Genomic DNA, 15391 nt, shown 5'->3' on the forward strand with positions numbered 1-15391 from the left:
TCAAGCATTTCACAAGAAGATCACGTCTGCTAATGACTAATGTTTCACATTCATATATTTTATTGAACATATAACTCTTCTGCTGTCCAAATAAACTGAACAAAATTTGTTTTGTTTGTTTTGGGTCATGTAACTTACCTTTCGTTCCAGGCATTTTGGCTGTGCTCCAGTGTCGATGCCGTTCTTTGAGAATGCAGTGCTTAATGTGCTGTTTGACCCGGTCATTTATGGCCCGTGCTTGTGAATGGCTCTGTCACTGGGGCCCCTTCGAGAAAGAGCGCCATGAACAAGCAAAGAGCCCTGTCAGCTGAGCAGCATGCCCCACAGCTCTGCAGATCTTTGCTGAGCCAGGCGAAACCTCGGAGCTGACCTTGTAATACTGCCATTGTGAACCTACTGGAACTGTGCGTTCACCTATTGTGCATGACAAGAAAGCACTTTCATCATGTTAGAGGGATATTGTATTTTATCTTTTATTTGGGATTTTCACTCAGTCATCATTCATGCTGTTTCTCATTGATCTATATAGAGGATAACATTTTATCCTACGAAACCCTAATGGAAGATTTTATTGTTACACACGACTACATTAAACAGGTCTTTAGCATTGTCAGCACTTCAGGAGAGGAGGTTTTGGCAGGCATCATTAATTGTTGCATAAATTTGCCATCCTCTGTATTCTTATATTAATCAGTTGATTGGTTTGCCCCTGAGAAGACCCCTATAGTCTCTAATACACCATAACCTGCAGTACAATTGTTATGATACTGTACTTTTGTATGGAGAACAAAAAAAATCTGAGCATAATGCATCAATCATGCTCTGCTATTTTTTACAGATGCTATACCATAAAAGTATGATGTTAATAGAACAGCGGTCCCTAGTGTGTTGTATATTTTAATCTAATCAAACCAGTCATTCTGGAGACATAACAGTAGCCTGGATGTAAACACTGTGAATCATTGCATCTCCACACCAGGAAGTGGGCTGGTGACTCTGAGTCACGTGACTCGACAGAAAAAGCAGCGATGGAGAAAAGCTAAGGAAGGTGAGCCGCTTTCTAACATATTCCTCCGCGTTTCGTTGTTCTGCGCTCACAACACTCGCCGTATGCTCTTTACGAACCGCCAGCTGATCTATTAATCATTTGCATTTGAGTATGAATGTAAAACAGATTTTTTTTACGGGAGGAAATCGCTTACGATGTGGTGGCTAATTGCTAACGGCTAACCCAAGTTAGCTTCCCGACTGTCAAGAAGGCTGAATATAGCAATATATGTAGCTTAAAACTGACCAAACCGCTACTTTTCTGGCCGCAAATGATCATCGCGGGTCACATTAGTGGTTATTGTCTGTTGTCAAACTCACGGCACGTAACACAAGTCTGTAACAAGGTCCTGTCGCTATGGTGTCGTTATATTCTGCATCCCTTGATTCAAGGCTGGTGGATGGGAGGGTGTGGGCGATGTGGCATTTCTGTCAATGTAGAACCCATGACCTGTATTCTCAGACAATGGCCGAACGTGAATATTACCTGTTAAAGTTGGCATTAAAAGTCTGAATTGCGTGTTTTTGACAGGAGCCTGCCCTGGCAGTGGCTTCCTGTTAACCCCGAGTGCTTGTGGAATGGCAGCAGTTTGGCAGCAGGTTTTGGCAGTGGACGCAAGGTGAGACTCAGTAGGGGCCGTGGGCTTTAACAGTCCGAACTGATGAAGAAGCTGTTCAGCTGTGTAATTGCTTATGGATCATTTGTGAGTTATTGTGTGCGCTGTGTCACTTCTTTCCCCTCCCTCCCTTCCTCCCCAGGTACAATGCTTACCGCACGCCTACGTTCCCACAGTTCCGAACTCAGTACATCCGCCGACGCAGCCAGCTGCTCAGAGAGAACGCCAAGTGTGGCTTTGAGCCAGGGCTGCGCAGGCAGTACCTGAGGCTGCGCAGTCAGCTGCTGGCCCTGCGCTACGGGCCCCTGTCTGAGCAGAGCAGCTTCAGGGCCAGCAGTGTGCGCAGCTCCCGCACCACACTGGACCGCATGGAGGTCAGACCCAAAAGAAACAGAAAGGAACAGGGGGGAAGTAGAAGAGGAAGAAAGAATAGGCGGGGGGTGTCTGTACTAATTGGGGACACGAGTTGTAAAAATATCTTTTGTTGGAATGAAACTATAGGAGAAAACATATGAGAGCCATCTGGAAGGATAAACATTTCATCAGCGGCATAGCCAAGCAACACTTTGGTTGCATATTAAGCTGAGCAGCTTGGTTGAAATGGCTGGCATTGCCCATATATGTATATGGACAGTGTGTAAGTTTTGTTTTTTAATAGTTGCTGATGGTCATGTAATGATTTCTGTGATGTCTACACTCACACTCACACTCCAATGAGTTGTTTTGTCCCACGTGGCTCCGCTAACTCTCCTCTCCGGCAGGACTTTGAGGAGGACCCTCGCGCTCAAGGGGCTCGTGGTCATCGCCGGTCTGTCAGCAGAGGGTCCTACCAGCTACAGGCCCAGATGAACAGAGCCGTCTACGATGAGAGGTACCCAGAATAGTGCCAAACGGAGATCAGCAGTTTCCATCCGGCGCCTTGTCTCGTTGCCTACAGCTCCCGAGTCGTTTTTGATTTACTTCTCTTTTGAGCTGTTGCGTCTTGTACGATTTAGTGGCTGTAATTCTGGTTCGGGCGCACTGAGCAATGAGATCTCTTATATTGAGTTGTCAGCGGTGGGCAAGAGATGTGAGGCGCGTATTGATGGTGATATTGATCATATGCGTACGTGGCGGCTTTCATTTCTGACCACAGGCCTCCGGGCAGCTTGGTGCCCACCTCAGTGGCAGAGGCCAGTCGCGCTATGGCAGGGGACACAACCTTGAGTGAAAATTATGCTTTTGCTGGCATGCACCACATATTTGACCAACATGTAGACTCCGCTGGTAAGAAATAGTTTGTTTTTTTGTGGTCATTCAGTGGTAAACAATAAACATCAAGATTAATTTCACTCTCCACTCGCTTCTTCTTCTTTAAGTCCCACGGTTGCAGTTTGCCAACGATGACAAGCACCTCCTCGCTTGCTGCTCACTGGACGGCACCCTGTCCATCATGACGTTGTCCCCGCCCCCTGCCAGTGTGAAGGTGACCCTTAAAGGTCACGGAGGTCCCGTCACAGACTTCGCCTGGTCCCTGAGCAATGACATCATTGTGTCGACGTCGCTAGATGGGACGCTGCGCATCTGGAACACAGAGGATGGTCGGTGCATCCGAGAGGTCAGAGACCCAGAATCCAGCGAGTTGCTCTGCTGCACCTTCCAGCCCATGAATAATAACCTTACTGTGGTGAGTCGACATTTCAGATATGGAGTGAATCTGCATTCTCCGGGACTGATTCTGTGGTACCATAAAAACAGTTGTAGTTATACAGTTAAACAGATAAGAACTCAGTGTGTTACTATAAAAATGTTGACGGGCTGGTTGAACTGGTTTCTTTGAGGAAACCACAGTTTATTTGCAGGGACAAATCCTGTTAATATTTGTTTCAGTGCCTCAAACACAAATAAAAAATTTTTTCTTTTGTGCTCAGTTTATGCATTTATTGTCAGATGGGATATTTTCATTAATAGTTCAGTATTTTTATGAATCTAAAAGCAGAAATATTGAATTATCTGCAACATCGCATTGCTTCATGTGTCACTGAGGTCTCTAATTCACTGATTTGTCAGTAATCAAAGTGTTTACCGTGTAAGTTGGACATTTCAGAGGTCTGATCTTTAATCACACTCTACGGTACGTGTTGTAGCTTTATGCATTTATTTACTTTTGCAGATTTATTTTCATGCAGAGATCTTAAACCGTTGCCAGTAGCGCCTGTGTCAGATAAGAGAAGAATAATGTTAAGACAAGCGTGGACTCCTACTGAGAGTCACTGGCTAAACCTGAAAAATAACTAAATACAGGTCTTGTCATGCATCTGCTAACAGATCGCTTGCTGTGTTACTGCAACATCTTTCTTGTTTTCTTCATACATTAAAGGTGTAGTTCAGTTTTCCAGCAAACGTTCAGAAATTGTGGTATTTTGGGAAAAAAATAAGAAAATTTTGTCTGTCTAACATATGTAGATTTTAATTCCTATTTAAAGTTTATGAAATACTGTGAGATAAATTGAATGTAACACTGCCTTTTTGTGAATATAATAGTAATAAACATGAATGTTTACAATTCACAGACGTAGATCAGTATTCAGTAACTTATATGTCACCTTTTGAAGTTAAACAAAAGTGGAAAATGTCTTGGGTAATTTTAACTTATCTTTGCTTTATGAGGACAGATAGAGCCATTTCATCAAACATGAATTGAATTGTAGCAGGAAGAAAAACAAACCATACAACCAGTGTCTTTCTGCAGTGCTGCACTGTGGTAATAAAGGAGGTACTCACTCCTAGTTCTGTGTTCTAGGTGGGAAACAGCAAGCACCACCTGCAGGTGGTTAACATCTCCACTGGGAAGAAGGTGAAGGGGGGCTCCAGTAAGCTGACAGGCCGCGTGCTGTCTCTCTCCTTTGATGCTCCTGGGAGGATCCTCTGGGCCGGGGACGACAGGGGGAGCATCTTCTCCTTCCTGTTTGACATGGCCACAGGTACACTCAGAGCACTTCCGTTTGAAAGAGTGAAACGTGGTCACATTAAAATTCAGATACATTTTTAGTGTCTCTGTCTGAGAGGGAATCCGGTTGATGTGCCTCTGCTGGTCTCTCCTCACCCCCACCTCTCTCACCCGCAGGGAAGCTAACCAAAGCCAAGCGTCTGGTGGTGAGTGAAGGCAGCTCCATCTGCAGCATATCTGCTCGTTCCTGGATTAGCCGAGAGGCCAGAGACCCCTCCCTGCTGGTCAACGCCTGTGTCAATAAGCTGCTGCTGTACAGGTCAGTCGGTTGGGGCGAGTCACTGCTTATTAATAAGCAGTTTTGTTTCCATCTTGGCTCATGATGTGCGTTTGTGACTTCACATTGGATTTTGTTTACCTCCCCATTGACAGGGTGGTAGACAATGAAGGAACACTACAGCTGAAGAGAAGCTTCCCCATTCAGCACGGATCCCAGCATGTTCACAGCATCTTCTGCCCCCTCATGTCTTTCAGACAGGGGGCCTGTGTGGGTAAGAAGCCTCCTAGTGTTCCTGCTGTGGTCTCTGTGTGTTCCTGCTGTGATATTTGAATAGAAATTTAGAGCACAGTTTATTGGTTGCTGCAGGCTATCTAGCAGGGGGAAAAAACAGACAAAAATAGCATACTGCTGCCTTTGGATGAAAACTCCCAAATTAGCCGTCTTTTAGCAACACAGGAACGTTCCTTACAGGATGCAGGACGTTGCTAACATGAAAGTATCACTATCAGCACTGCTCCACCTCATCTAGTTCTCATTACTCCTCTTTTAATCCTCTATCATTCCCTATTAATCAGTTCTTCATTTTATTGTTTTAAGTATTGATTTTTTTTGTTTTTTACGTAATGTCTCACTCGTAAGAATTCCCTGGACAATCTTTCCATCACAAATGATACAATTTCTATCTGTCTGAGATCTTACTTGACAACCACAGGGGAAATGTTGTTTAATCTGTGGTTTCTGGTCCAAACCAGGGCTCTTTGATCTCACTGTGAACTCAGTGATTGTTGCCAAAGATCGCCTGTGGTAAAATTCAGATGGTGTGACAAATTAAGGCTCAAATTCTCAATGTGTGGCTGCCGCCGTGACCCAACGTCTACAAACCAACCAGTCGCGCATCCATCACACTAACAGACCCATCTCTCGGTGTGGACTAATTATTTCAAAAAGGACATGAACTAATAAGCACTGAATACACCAGGGGATTTTTGGTGAATGTTGTCACAATAAGAACTGTGTTCTTGAGAGCAATTAGAAGGAGGATGAACTGCTGAGATACTTGGTTTTGCTCCAAAATGAATTGTTTTAATGAGCCAGCCATCATTTATTCATCAAGTAGTCCTTGTAAGATCTACTTGCCATTTAACTTTCCGTTCTTGCGCTTCACCCTCTGTCGCAGTGACTGGCAGCGAGGACGCCTGCGTCTACTTCTTTGATGTCGAACGCAACACCAAGGCGATAGTGAACAAGCTGCAGGGTCACGGGGGACCGGTTTTGGATGTCAGCTTCAACTGTGACGAGAGTTTGCTGGCGTCGGCCGATTCCACGGGCATGGTCATCATCTGGAGGCGGGAGCAAAAGTGACTGATCCACCAATAAAAAGCTTCCATCCACTGCATATTAAAGGCCTGCTCCTCCTTAACCGTCCAATAACAAGTCTGTAGATTTTCACTGGAATGTAAGGGGCTGCATAAGTGTAAATGATACTCAAGTGCAATCAGATAGGAACCCGTGCTGTGTAGGTGGTAGGGATGTCTTTGAAATTCATGTGGTTGGAGGGCGGTTGTGTGTCAGTACTCCTACAGCTGCAGTTGAGAGAAGAAAGAGCACTACTACCATGCATGTGTCATGGCTTACCTCCAACGTGTGTGGACGTGACTGAATTCATGCGAAGGGGATGCAGCATAATCTTCCAGAAAAGAAATAACACTTTGTATCACACTGACAGTCCCTCTGGCATAGATCTAGTTCACTATTTATGTAACTGTTATTCAAGCAGTGTAATCAAGTGTAGTAAACCAGCCTTATTTGCTTTCAGTTGCCTGTTTGCATTGGAGACATGTGCATGAAACTGAGATCAGAAACAGTCAGTAGGCATATCAGATCATCACAGACGATAAACAAGTGTGTTTTTACGTGTTTGTACTTATCTGTGCGTGTGTTTGTTCATACTGATTGCAGATTCATATAATTTATTTCACACATGCACAATAAACTACTGTAACTGTCGGTCGACGTCTTCGCTTCCCTCCTTCACAAAATATACGACAAACGAACAATTTAAAAGTAGAGGCGCCAATGTCAGAAGCTCCTGGAGTAGTAGGGTGGTCAAACGTAACGGTGTAGGAGAAGATTAGTCATTGTGTGGCAGCGTGAGATCTACCCAGGAATCTCCCCTACAAGAAAACACTGCATGGAAATATATATATATATAATATCTGAGTTCCTGTGATATCACTGACCATGTCTGTGGTCTTAAAAATTTAGTAATGTTCAGATAATAACATTTCCTTGCAGTAGGCTACAGTGGATTATTCGTCAGTCCACCATTTTGATTGCGACTTCCCCTTAGGTTGAATGCTGACCTTACCTTTCCACCTAGTTGTAGAAAGTGATAGTCTTGAGTGAAATGTCTTTAGACATATATTGTTTTGACGTGTTTTACAGCTATTTTAAACAGAGGATAAACACCATAACTTTTTGTGTTACATCATCATCTGGTCCAAATCCAGTTTCCCCAACTCGTCGCTTTATAACCAAATCTAACAAGACTCTCCTGAACCTCAGCTCCACTTGTTTACTTCTGATTGGTAACTGTTAGCATGCTAACACATCAAACTAACATGGTGAATACATAGATGAGTATATGTAGAGTGTCACCGTATGCATGTTACTGCATTAGCTGTAAATTCAAAGCTTCTGGCTTCACACAATAACATCAGGCATAACATCATGAGCACATTTCTTATGTTGTGTAGTTCTCTCTATAAAACAGCTGTGACTCATCAGAGAATGGACATGGGTCTTCTGAGGGGAGGGGCCTCTATGGATCATCCCACAGATACTTGATCAGTTTGGGATCTAGTGAATTTGGAGGCCAGGTCAACGCCTTGTGCTGTTCATGTTTTTTTTGTTTTTTGTTTTTTTTTTAGTTTTTCCTAAACCATTTTTGTGTGTGTGTGTGTCAGGCTGCATCCTGCTGGGGGTGGCTGCTGTCTCTTTGCTATGCTGTGGGAGTGTCTGGTCTGGTCTAGGTGGGTGGTATATGTCTGAGTAACATCCACATGAATGCCAGGTCCAAAAGTTTCCCAGCAGAACATTGTATTGCCACAAAATGGTCCATTTATTTCACCTGTCAGTGGTTTTAATGTTGTAGCTGATCATTTGTGACTGCGTTTTGGTTTGTAAGGCAGAGAATATTGTTGATTATTTTTAGCATAGTGTGTCTCTATTTGATAGTCATAAATGGAGCGAGACACATGAAGTAACTGGGTTGATGGAGATGATTGCAGCAAAGAACATCATTTAAAATAAAAATAAACCTGATATGAAACTCCTTAAGAGGAAATAATGATTAAATACTATGTTCTAATATAAAAACAAGAAAGATACGCATTAGTTTGTGTGACAAAAGTCACTGGCAGACAAAATAAATTTAAGGGGCCCTTGATTCGTGAGTTGGAACGAATACATACTTGTGTAGAAACTTCTGTAATAATGATACGTAAGTGTCACACTGTCCGCCTGACGTTTCACAGCCATGAAAGACATTATTCCCTCCATTCCAGCTCCACCGCAGTGCTGGTAAAATAAACAATCAAATGAAAACTGCTACAATGGGTTAGAAAAAGGTCACCAGAAAGCACGGTGTTCGAGAAAACCCTGTAGTTTCCCATTTAAAATGCAGCACCTTCAGACTTGTTACTTTCATCTCAAAGTTTGTGAGAGTTGTGTAGCGTGCATGTGCGGCAGTGTGGGAGGGAACACACAATGAATGGTTGCAGCCCGGAAAGGTCAGGACTGGGCTTTGTCTGAAACAGACCGGACAGGTGCTGATCAAAGAAAAGAAACCCATCCATGTGTGAACCCATGTGGACGCCGCAACGAGGCCTCTCCAGCAGTCGGCATCCTCATAACGCACAGTGGTCACAAATGACTGAGACAGCCTTTGCTGTGGTATAGAGGGATGAGAAGTGGAAGGGAAACTAAGAGAAAGATGAACCTCCAGGACCAGTTCTGGGCAGGCAGAAAGGCACAGATGGATACCGCACGTCAAACCTGGACTATTCAGAGGGTGTTCACTATGGAAACATCTGCGCAGCAATCTGAACAAATAAAGACAAAGGAAATTATTTCCCGTTCAAATTCAAAATATAGGCTAATTGTTTATCGGCAGATTACACAATCCTGCAATGACTGGATTTGAATCAGGCCCTAATTAAAACAGAACATTTCTATTATTTCTTGTACTCCCCATTTTATTTTATTACATCAGAGGAATAATTATGCAGCATGGTTGCATAAGGTTTGCTGTACACGTGGAATCAGTATGATTTCTTTTTACCACCATAGGGATTTTCATGTCCCTCGTCCTGATTTAACCTACAACTACATTCGAAATGCTTTCTACGAGCAGCAGTATTATTCACGGTTTGGTTATTCTTCATCTAAGAGCGCAGTGCTTGTAGAATTAATCTTCTTTCATCCAAATATCTCACTATAAACACTGGGCTTGTCAGTTTCAAAGAATAAAATGTGTTTTTCTGGTCTTTTGAGGGCCCGGATACCGCCTTAAACCCATTCCTCGGTTTGCACAAAAGATGAAACAGCTGCCACTTGAAAAGCCCAGAAGAAAAGAGCAGCTACTTTTATTTACATGAGTTTTAACAGACTCCATTTTTCAATACCGTGCTGCATTAAATGTTATGGCAAATTTGAAATATGTATTTATGAATGACAATTAACTACTTATTACTGTTCTGCATGTTTTTTCATGGCTGAATCCTCTAATTCTTTGTTTCTCCTCATCTATGTTTTCAAGACACATTTCAAGTTTCTCTGAACTCTATATTGTGATGTGAGTCTATGAAACAACTGAAAGAACATAGTCTCTGCCTTACGTATAAAAAGTTAAATTCATAAGTACAATACATCAGTATAAGAGTAGTTTATGTTGGACCAGTAACATTTGTTGGATCCGGCCACATTTAGAGTTCCCTTAAGTACAAGCCTTGTAAGACAATGCAGATTTGTTGATATCTTCTCAGGTTTTGTGCATCGTTAGACACCCACCTACACAGAAAGAAATAACTAATCCTTTTGACTCTGCAATGCCTCAGATTTTCTTTTCTTTTTTTTTGTATATATCCAATGACTCAAATGCACACAAGATGTAAAACAGTGCTGCATGTACCTTCAAGTGTACTTTAGCTGTGAAGTGATCTCCACAGGCCATGTCAGGGTGAAGCCAGGTCATAACTCAGAGTGCATCAAAAGTAGAGTCTTTATTGATGAGTGGGTAAAAGAACCACCTCAGTTAAACTGTACAGTTACAGAATATCATCTCGCGAAGGAATGCCAGACGTAAAAATTATGGACCTCTGTTCACGTTTCACTTCCGCGTCAACATCTGTACAAGTTGTAATCCCCAGTCTTGAATCTATGAAATGCAGTGGAATGCATGCTAATACAGTATGCTGTGCAAGTGTCCACATTTAGAAAATTGACTGCACAAATATATCTATGCCTAACATACTGTAAGTCAGACGTTTGCATTACATGAATCTTAATTTGGAGAGACAGCTCTGTGTAGTCTAAGCCGGTTTCCGTACATTACACGCGGGGGTCGTTTCCTGCCCGAAGAGGTTTTGATTTTAAACATACTGTAATCCAGACACTCCATTGGTGACATTTATGCTGAGGGAAAATGTAAGAGGACAATGGTAACATTCAAGTTTCCTTCACATTAAATGCCATTTCAATTCCTTTTTTTCTTCTTTTTTTTTTTGTATTCTTATGAGAGCGTAACAGTACTTTAAAACATTCCCAAGATGATCATTTGCAAACAAATGTATAGATTTGCTAATGATTTTTTAAAAATACATCATCATTCAAGTCATTAAATCCCATGGCCTGTTTGCAGAGTACAAGTGTTGTTTTTCTAATTATTCTGTCTGCCTTTTCATTTTCCATCTGTACTTCACATTTACTTGCACATTAGCATTTAAAACATCAGGCCAGTTAAAGCAATCCATTTGACGGATGAATTTCCATATGACGGACGCTCAGTTTTGTAGGATTTGGAGACCACAAGATGAGGCTGCTTTCATATTGACTCTGTGTTACTGGAACCTGTTCTGTCATCATCGTTTCTGTCGGTCTCTTCCTGCCTCCCTCCCCTTTTTCTACCTTTCCCCTTTCACACACATACACACGAATGCTATATAAAAACACACAAGCAGGAATAGACATTCCTGTACAGTCTATACAATATGAAATCAAGTCATATTTCAAAATAGTGTCATCTGCTTAACATGTATCATTTACAAATAAAGGAAAACAGGCAATTTTTTTTCTTTCTTTTTTTTTCTTTTTTCTTTTTTTATGATACAAAGAAACCTGACACGCCCTAAATCAAGTCCAAAAAAATCAAGCATGTTAGGGGCTTCTGGGTTCACAACAGCTATTTAATTTTATCCAAGGTTACTGGGTCCACTTGATGTTCTGCAGTCTCCTTTGAATCACATAAAAAGGCGTCCAGGGTGGTCTATCAATCCGTTCAGACCTTTTGAGTTCCTTGATGTGTTTCAGAGTTAGTAACGCTCTGATCAACACGTTCTATTCACAGCAATGGCACATTTCTTCAAGGATTTCAACCTTCTCCTGTGTCTGTTTTGTGCCTTTCATGACACAGAAACTCAGCTGAAAGATCTAGGGTGTGTCCCTCTGAAATAAGGCAACGTTATTTTAAAATGGCATCTGTCACACTTGAATTGGAGTCATGATTGTTGTGATCTTTCCTATTAATTAACCACACGGTACATCATCAGTAATACAAACCATTAAAGTGAGGTCTAGCTATAGCCCCATCCAAAACCACTGCAAATGGCACATTTATTCAGTTATCGACATTCTTCATACAACGGCACCATGTCTGCATTTGTTAGCAAAAAAAAAGGATCTTGCTGTGCAAAACAACAAAACAGACACTGACCCTTTAGCAAGGTGCATTTCAACACTTCCATTCTCCAAATTTTCCCTTTAAAACCTGAAACATTCCCCTCATTACGCTTGTTTCTTCTCACATGATGCAGTAGGCCTCATCCTGGGGCAGGTGTTGTTTAGTCCTCCAGTAAGTGGGCAGGTGAGCTCTCAGCACTTTCCTTAGGTCCTCATTAAGCAGGAGACAGAAGATGGGGTTGACTCCAGCCTGGGCGAAGCTCATCCACACTGTGATGGAGAGGTACCTATGTGGGATGGTGCAGGACTTGACAAACACCCTCCAGAAGCAAGCGACGATGTAGGGTGCCCAGAGGACCAGGAAAAGCAGGGTGATGGTGTAGAACATCCTGCCCAGCCTCCTCTCTGACCTCACCTCCTCCATCCCGAGCAGCCGCCGGTGCTGATTGTGTAAATTTTGCCTAATGCCCAACAGAGTGGGTGGCATGGGACCACGACCGAACCCTGCAATCCAGTTAGCTGCGGCTTGACCTGTGGCTCCAGGACCGTGGAAGGTCCAGTTCTGGCTGATAGCCGGCACCAACTGGACAGGCTTCATCTTGCGGTGCCTGTACTCGAACAGCAGCAGCTTGGCGTAGAAACCGTGAGTGGCCAGGACGACCACAGCCAGCATGAGCATGAAACCCAGAGTGTCGTTGGTCTTCAGGTAGCGGTGTTCAAAAATGCACTGGTCCTCGTCGCGGATGAACTTGTAAGTCCCCACATCAAAGACAGGTGGGAACGCCATGGCGACTGCCAGGGTCCACACCATGCAAATGATGGCGGCGCAGGTCCAGATGGTCATGCGTTTGGCGTAGAATCGGTGGTGGGCGATGGCAAGGTAGCGAGTGACGGCCACACAAAACAGCATGAAGGCAGCGTGAAAACAAAACAGCACGGCCATAAAAGCCACAACTTTACAACTCAAGGCACTGTAAGTCCAGGCCGAGCTGTTGTGGACGGAAACCAGCACAAAGGGGAAGCAGGCAGCAGAGCGAACTGCATCGGCCAGGCACAGGTCCAGGAGAAAGAAATAAGGAGCCTTGTGAAGTGTCCTGTCTCGCAGGACCAGCAGGGAGACCAAAAGATTTCCTACTAGACTGATACAGATGATCAACCCCAAGAAGACCAGCTTAAAGTAGGCAGACACATCTGTGGCTGAGATTCCTCCACTATTGCTGCTGCTGTCACTGCTGCTGCTGCCGCCTCTAGCCAGTCCACTCTGTGAAGCCAGCACAGCCAGCAAACTGCCAGGGCCATCGATGGCGAAGCTCTGGTTAGACATTCTATCACCTTCCACAAGAGCCTGCCCGGTTTGGGCTCTTGACAAACAGTACCGGTCCTCCTACTGCCGCTGTCTCCCACGACTCTCTCGTCTTTACAAGGAGACGCCGTGAGGATCTTTTCCACAAGACAGAATCATCTTTCCTCTTTGTCCACAACCTCGCCACCTGCGAACACAGACACATTTTGCAGAATGAAAAACAAGATGTCTGACCTGCTTGTTGCATCCCTCTCATCATCTCTAAATGGAAAGAAAACCTACATTTGACAGCATGGGCATATAGAAGTGCTGTGTTGGACAACACAGTGGAAATCTCTGCCTTCCTGTTCCTCTAAGGCTGGGATCAGATCAGCAGCTCTACAGCATGCCAGCTCCTTGGCTCTCTCAGTAATTACCTTGCCCGTTGCTAAGATACAACAGCTCACATACTTTGTGCAAGTGTGGGTGTTTGAGTGAATGCATGGGGGTGTACAGGGGGATGGAGCAGACACAGTACAACCAACACTGGGCATGTCCAACAAACAGAGATGTTGTAAATGAGCAAAGAACATTTTATGCTTTCCCTCTGTCTCCCTGTGATTGTGCGTGACAGCCAGTTAAAGAGCAGAGGGTGTACCGTTCATAGCACATCGCAAATATGAGAATGTAATGGCAGAGCAGGCAGCCATTTGGTTCATGCTGAAGGCCTGCGTGTGAAATGTGGCATTTTACTCAACATTAGGAGGAAAAATGTGACCGTAGTGATCGCAGTCAGGCCTCGGCGAAGAAGCGAGGACCCTTAAATGAGCCCCAAGCCAAAACAGAAACAGAACATCTGAATATAAACCCAATTCGAGGCCTCGGCACTAATTTATGGACGTAAGATGTCAACAATGCACAGTCGTGCTCGTCTGGGTGGGCCTTGTCTATGTAGGCCATGAGACATGATATGATTTGCTGTAACTGTGAGCCTGTTGGGTTTCTCTTCAAACACAACAGCCCTCTGCCACCTTGACAAACATCATTTCACCTGATTAAATGGCTGCCATGTCAGCTAGGCCGGGAACACAGGGTGGAGTGAAAAACAGATGAACAGGTGTCAAAATCACCTCTGCTGTGTATTTTTTCTTTTCTTTGTTTTTTTTTTTTTTTTTACTGTGTGTCTGAGAGAGAAAGGAAACACAGAGAAGATAACCTACCTTTCATCCCCTCATCTCTGTTTTACTGAAGCTGTTGCTCCCTCACGGAAGAAGAAAAAAAATATATGGCACAAAAAATATGATAATAATGAAAAAAAATGCTCCCAGTCGCTTCGATTCACCGTTTGTCAAATCGAGAGAAAAACACACAATAAAGCCTCATGCCTGCGCTGTGCTCTCGGGCTCGAACAACACCTGTTATGCATAAATCCATCGCAAGGAAATCGAATCGAGCAACATATAATAAACATAAGACGGCAGAGGCTATCTAATAATCAACAGCTGATCAAACAAATCCAGGGTGAGCGCTGATGTTAAGCCATATTTAAGAGATAGGTTCAAAAAAAGATATATATATATATATTTATATATCCACCGCCACCCCCCGTTTTTTTTCACAGTTTCATAGAGAAGGATGGGATCATTTGGTCTGAATATGATCCGAGAAAACACATTTTATGTTGCATCACGTCGAAGAAGGGTTTCCAGCAGGCTAGGAACGATGGAAAACATATCTCGATCTGTTCATGTATCCAAATGATGTCAGATTTTCAATGCTTATAATAACCCACCCACAAACGTTAGAGAGGAAAAAAAGGATCGCGCATCCCTTAAATGAATCGTCTTGGCATGTATATTGGCCAGTGGCACCAGGACAATTAGTCCGCACAGACAACCGCCTCGATACGTCTCTTTTCCCATCTTTTCAGTCAGAAAAAAAAGGCGATGTATTTACCCCGAAACGTTAATATGCAGTCTTTGTTTTGCTGTCCGGCGCAGATGGACTACATCTTAATGGTCCACAATAAAATCCTCCATGACAGAACAAATACATTGTTGTTGTTTTTTTTTGTTTTTGTTGTTTTTTTTGTTTTTTTAGAAATCCAGCGACGGATCCGGGATTTCACATCGCGCACGTTGTCGAAATCACGATGTTAAAATGAGAGGGGAAAAAACAGAAAGAAAGAAAAAAAAAACAGCACGGCAGGATTAGGCGAATTATTCCTGAATAATCCCAATTATGGCTGCTTGCAAGGAGGCAGCTCGCACATTCGCGGA

The 15391-nt window shown here is 43.4% G+C and overlaps 2 protein-coding genes across 3 annotated transcripts; one reads left to right on the forward strand and one right to left on the reverse strand.

Moving 5' to 3' along the window:
• The first annotated feature begins 965 nt into the window (after positions 1-965).
• wdr13 (WD repeat domain 13) lies at positions 966-6880 on the forward strand. The gene is made up of 10 exons (XM_047609001.1): positions 966-1048; positions 1580-1667; positions 1807-2038; positions 2426-2535; positions 2800-2930; positions 3023-3330; positions 4447-4627; positions 4771-4912; positions 5026-5144; positions 6051-6880. Exons 2-10 carry the CDS (start codon positions 1627-1629, stop codon positions 6233-6235), a joined length of 1449 nt encoding a protein of 482 aa, XP_047464957.1. The 5' UTR covers positions 966-1048; positions 1580-1626; the 3' UTR covers positions 6236-6880.
• Positions 6881-10136: 3256 nt separating this feature from the next.
• Positions 10137-15391, reverse strand: LOC125022311 (probable G-protein coupled receptor 173). Of its 2 annotated transcripts, none has more exons than XM_047608856.1 (2): positions 15069-15391; positions 10137-13320 (listed from the first exon to the last, which is right to left on the reverse strand). In XM_047608856.1, the coding sequence occupies exon 2, from the start codon at positions 13152-13154 to the stop codon at positions 11952-11954; it is 1203 nt and encodes a 400-aa protein (XP_047464812.1). In that variant the 5' UTR covers positions 13155-13320; positions 15069-15391; the 3' UTR covers positions 10137-11951. The 2 variants fall into 2 exon arrangements, with proteins under 2 accessions (XP_047464812.1, XP_047464805.1); XM_047608849.1 differs by having other exon boundaries at positions 14333-15391.

This window comes from Mugil cephalus, chromosome 1 (assembly GCF_022458985.1).
Source record: "Mugil cephalus isolate CIBA_MC_2020 chromosome 1, CIBA_Mcephalus_1.1, whole genome shotgun sequence".
Classification (NCBI taxonomy): domain Eukaryota; kingdom Metazoa; phylum Chordata; class Actinopteri; order Mugiliformes; family Mugilidae; genus Mugil; species Mugil cephalus.

Coding starts and splice junctions, on each gene's coding strand:
- wdr13 (XM_047609001.1), top strand. CDS start 1,627: ATGGCAGCAGTTTGGCAGCAGGTTTTGGCAGTGGACGCAAG. Junction 2,931..3,022: donor CCAACATGTAGACTCCGCTG/GTAAGAAATAGT, acceptor TTCTTCTTTAAG/TCCCACGGTTGCAGTTTGCC. Junction 4,913..5,025: donor AATAAGCTGCTGCTGTACAG/GTCAGTCGGTTG, acceptor CCCCATTGACAG/GGTGGTAGACAATGAAGGAA.
- LOC125022311 (XM_047608856.1), bottom strand. CDS start 13,154: ATGTCTAACCAGAGCTTCGCCATCGATGGCCCTGGCAGTTTGCTGGCT.